Consider the following 4,966-nt stretch of genomic DNA (forward strand, 5'->3'; position numbering starts at 1 on the left):
ACCCAACTGCTACCAACTGCTACCCAACTGCCACCCAACAACTACCCAACTGCCACCCAACTGCCACCCAACAGCCACCCAATGTGACGTTCTGTGTTCTGTATGCATGGCTGCAAAAAACTGGTTATGATTAAATATATTGTTATCTTCTAACATCACTCTTCATTTTGTAATGTATTACTTGATATCTGAAATGAGTTTGATACATCTGTGGTTTTTCATCATTTTTATGCTTGGAATAATCAAATTTGTTTCCAGGTAAAAAATCGACTTTTTAAATGTGACTCAGTTGGAGAAAAACTCAACAGAATGATGAACTTTACAATAAAAACACTCCGCAGTCGCCCCTCTTCACATTTTTATTGTCCTCAAACATTTTGTAGTTAAAACCTGTTTTGATCTTTTTCGTTATACAAACTGCAAGAGTAATTTCCAGCACTAATGTCATGATTTACAAATGAAAAAAATGACTTCTATGTTATCTGAATGCAGTCGCTGCCTCCTTCAGCAAAGTGGAGAACATACAAAAACCCAACGGACACTTACTTCATATCACAAAGTCCACATAAATGTAATAACACGGAGAAAAGAAGTTGGTTTCTGCTCCCAGCGGACGGCTGTGAGGACTGCAATACTGGCGTGACGAACATTAACTGCAACGTTTCCCATCTGAGGAAACGTTTATGACACTGATGTGGCGAGCTGTGCGCTCGCTTTTTTTAATTCTTCAAACACACGACTCATGGCACTTCAATGAAAACAGAACGTCGGCATGTTCCGGTAATGGCATGCGTTCACGTGCACACATGGTCACAGTCACACCCCTGATAGGTCTAGATCACACACAGCTCGGTAGGGTAAATACAGGCTAGAAAGGTCATTTCTACACTTACATTGTTGACATATCAAAGAAATAGATGGAAAAGCAATAAAAAAATATAAAAAAAGGTGAGAATATATTTGCAGGGACACAATTCTTTATCGTCAGCTGTATTTTAAGGTGCTCCCTTTTTTTCTGACAGCATCCACATTTCTTCCAATAAAAAATGCAAAAGAGAAACACTGTCCAAGAATTATGATAATAGCATGATTAGAAAACAGTTTGGATAAAAAGATAACACCGCATCCAGTTCTAAAGGTAGTACATATGATTGCTAATAACCACAAACTCCATCATCCCAAGACGTTTTTTTTTTTTTTAAAGACAACCCCTCGAGCGTACATCCATGATGCGTTCAGAAACAGGAAGCATCACTATCACCCAAACGTTTTTGTCTTCTAGGATCACCGCAAATATTTTCCTTCACACGGTTTCCGTGGCAACCTGCCGGAACGTCTGTTTGTAACAGCAAATTCGTTCTCAAGTCAAACTCAAAACCTTTTTTTCCCATCATTCCCAGCTCTTCCGCTGACGTTAGACCCCCCCAGGCTTCACCCTGTACAGTAACTCTTTGTCCACATGACAAAAACAAGATTCAAGCAAAAGAAGATTTCCAATCAGGTTTTTCAAATGACCAAAAAGAAGGATATAAGTGCTTATGTTTATTCTGCTGGACACTTCAAGTCTGTCAGTGAGACTTCATTTAAAAGTGCTTTGTTTCTGAATACGTACCTACATTACACGGGGGGGGGATCGTCAGATATGACATGTCCGACTGTCAGGATCACATAAAAAAACACTGAAAACCAAAGATGAGTCTTTCCTTCTCCTTCAATGCTGGCATGTTAGTAAGACTATCTATGTGCACCAGAACCCGGCCGGCGCCGGCTGGAGATGGCGGCGTCCGGCTGAGCTCACATGACCTTTAAAATACATTTATATGAAAAGGACTTCCTGTTTCCAGACGGCAAACAGAAGTCGGGTGTTCTCCGTCACAAATGAAAAGGTAAAATGTTTTCTCCTCCTCAGTGGAGAACTTTTTCATCTCAGATGATGCAGGCGGACTTTGAGGGGGGGGGCAGTCTTTCACATCCTCACTGTGGGGGGGGGACCGGGGCTGGAGGGTGAAGCGTCTCCCCGGAAACTGGAGCGCTCGGTTCTGAAGGAGGAACAGTCGAAAAGAAACAGATGTCTTTGTAAACTGTGATAATTATGACAGACGTGTGACAAACAGCTTCAGTTGGCTGTTACTTTACAGTCTGTTACTTTACAGTCTATTACTCTACAGCTGTTACTTTACAGTCTATTACTTTACAGCTGTTACTTTACAGTCTATTACTTTACAGTCTGTTACTTTACAGTCTGTTACTTTACAGTCTATTACTTTACAGTCTGTTACTTTACAGCTGTTACTTTACAGTCTGTTACTTTACAGTCTATTACTTTACAGTCTGTTACTTTACAGTCTATTACTTTACAGCTGTTACTTTACAGTCTGTTACTTTACAACCTATTACTTTACAGTCTTTTACTTTACAACCTATTACTTTACAGCTGTTACTTTAGAGTCTGTTACTTTACAGTCTATTACTTTACAGCTGTTACTTTACAGTCTATTACTTTACAGCGGTTACTTTACAGTCTGTTACTTTACAGTCTATTACTTTAGAGTCTATTACTTTACAGTCTGTTACTTTACAGTCTGTTACTTTACAGTCTGTTACTTTACAGCTGTTACTTTACAGTCTATTACTTTACAGTCTGTTACTTTACAGTCTGTTACTTTACAGTCTATTACTTTACAGTCTATTACTTTACAGCTGTTACTTTATAGCTGTTACTTTACAGTCTATTACTTCATAGCGGTTACTTTACAGTCTGTTACTTCACAGTCTATTACTTTAGAGTATATTACTTTACAGTCTGTTACTTTACAGTATATTACTTTACAGCTGTTACTTTACAGTCTGTTACTTTACAGTCTATTACTTTACAGTCTATTACTTTACAGTCTATTACTTTACAGTCTGTTACTTTACAGTCTATTACTTTACAGTCTATTACTTTACAGTCTATTACTTTACAGCTGTTACTTTACAGTCTATCGTCAACGAGTACGGAGGACACGTTGACACGTCGATTCAGTCTTGTTTAAAACAAATAAAGGAGATAATCTGCCTGATTCTATCGCCCTGATTGTCTTTATTATCAATGTAAATCCTGCAGATTCTGAAGGAGAAAAGCGACGTAAATGTACAACTTTGAATCTTGTAAATTTACGACTATAAATCATTTAAATTTAAGACTTCAAATCTCGTAAATGTTCAAGTTTTTTTAGCAAATTAACATTTTTTGCATAAATTTACGACTTGAAATCTTGTAGATCTAAGATTTTTTTCTTGTAAATTTAAGACTTTAAAATGAATACATTTACGACTATAAATCTTGTAAATTCAAGACTTTAAATCTGGTATATTTAAGACTTTAAATCTCGTAAAATATTCACAACTATAAATCTTGCAAATATAAGACTTTAAATTTCGTAAATTTACAATTATAAATCTCATAAAAATAACACTTTGAATTTTGTAAATATAAGACCTTAAATTTAGTAAATTTACGACTACAAATCTTGTAAATTTAAGACTTTAAATCTTGTAAATTTATGACTATAAATCTTCTAAATTCAAGACTGTAAATCTCAGAAATGTACAAAGTCATCGATTTAGTCTGACTTTTTAAGTCATAAATACACAACTTTTATTCTACAAGATTTAAAGTCGTGATTAAAAAAATTAAAAACACTCCGACTGTATACGTGCGCGTCAGAACTCATGATGTTCGTCTATGATGTCATCGGACAGTTGCATGATGGGACACAGTTTGACTCTGAACTCACCGTTGAGCGCCGGTGTGGTGCTGGAGCTGGACTGAGCTGCTGGGACCTGGCCGGGTGGGCGGGGCGGAGAGCTGTGGGCCCCCGGGTGCGGCTGGGACTCAGGAGGCGGGGCTGCAGATGCTGGTGGGGCGGGGCTTGGGGCCGCCTGCGGCGCTGGTGTGCTGGAAGCTGGCTGACTCGAAGTCACGTTTTGTGAAGGCGGTCCCGGGGCGGCCTGGGTGGCGTGGGGGCCCCCGGCCTGGCTGTGCTGCTGGTGCTGAATCTGCTGGAAGTGCTGCTGTCGCGCTCGCATCTCTGCGTACTTCAGCTGCTCCATGTGGAAGGACTGACGGTCGGCCAGCAGCTGCTGCCGCTGGTACTCCAGCTGCAGACAGGAGAGATAACACTCAGACTGGACTCGCTTCAGTGACCGGACCTTCTGTCAGTCGGACTCACGGCCTCCCGCTCTCTGTCCATGATCGTCTCCAGTTCTTCAAAATGTCGTAGTTTGATCTCCAGCTTCTTCATCTGGGTCTCCACCAGCAGAGCCACCAGAGATTTGATCTTCCTCTCCTCCACCGCTGCTAGATGCTGGAGAATGAGGGAATCAGAGTCAGTTATTGTAGAGTATGTGTCAAAGTCACGGCCCGGGGGCCGGATCCGGCCCTCCAGGTAATTCTATCCGGCCCTCCAGATCATTTTATTTTATTGTAATTAATGACCCGATGTTATCTTGAGCTCATTTCTAACTTGTATAATTTTGACAAAATATATTTTTATGGAGAGTAAAATATTGAAAGTTATTTAAGGTTTAAGTTGATTTATTCTAGAATAATATTCCTGCCTTTTTATTATTCACAATTATGTTAAAAAGTTATGGTTTTAAAGTTTTAGAAATTGGCATTCTGACAGCTTTTTGGACTATTTTGGCATTTACTAAGAAATTTTAGACTATTTTGGAGTTTAGCTAACATTTCAGCCACATGCTAGCTGTTTTGGCTAATTTAGGCATTTTTTTTGTTTTTTTAGACTGTTTTGGGGTTAAGCTGTTATTATTTTTTTTGCTACATGCTAACTGTTTGGCTAATTTAGACATTTTTTTTTGGCTTTTTAGGCTGTTTTGGAGTTAAGATATTTTTTCAGCTAAATGCTAGCTGTCTTGGCTAACCTAAGTTTTTTTTTCTTTTCATTTTTTTGCAAATTTCATT

At 38.9% G+C, this 4,966-nt stretch overlaps 1 protein-coding gene across 4 annotated transcripts in view; it reads right to left on the reverse strand.

Annotated features, from left to right (window-relative positions):
* Positions 1-341: 341 nt before the first annotated feature.
* smarcc2 (SWI/SNF related, matrix associated, actin dependent regulator of chromatin, subfamily c, member 2) overlaps positions 342-4,966 on the reverse strand; it is a 21,677-nt gene continuing 17,052 nt past the window's right edge. For all 4 annotated transcript variants that reach the window (XM_036212062.1, XM_024269345.2, XM_036212061.1 and 1 more), the window contains 3 exons: positions 4,215-4,349; positions 3,780-4,143; positions 342-2,039 (listed from right to left, as the gene is read on the reverse strand). In XM_036212062.1, the coding sequence (XP_036067955.1) occupies positions 1,975-2,039; positions 3,780-4,143; positions 4,215-4,349 (564 nt within the window). In that variant the 3' untranslated portion in view covers positions 342-1,974. The remainder of the gene's footprint in view (positions 2,040-3,779; positions 4,144-4,214; positions 4,350-4,966) is intronic.

Source organism: Oryzias melastigma, linkage group LG5, assembly GCF_002922805.2.
Source record: "Oryzias melastigma strain HK-1 linkage group LG5, ASM292280v2, whole genome shotgun sequence".
In the NCBI taxonomy this organism is placed as follows: domain Eukaryota; kingdom Metazoa; phylum Chordata; class Actinopteri; order Beloniformes; family Adrianichthyidae; genus Oryzias; species Oryzias melastigma.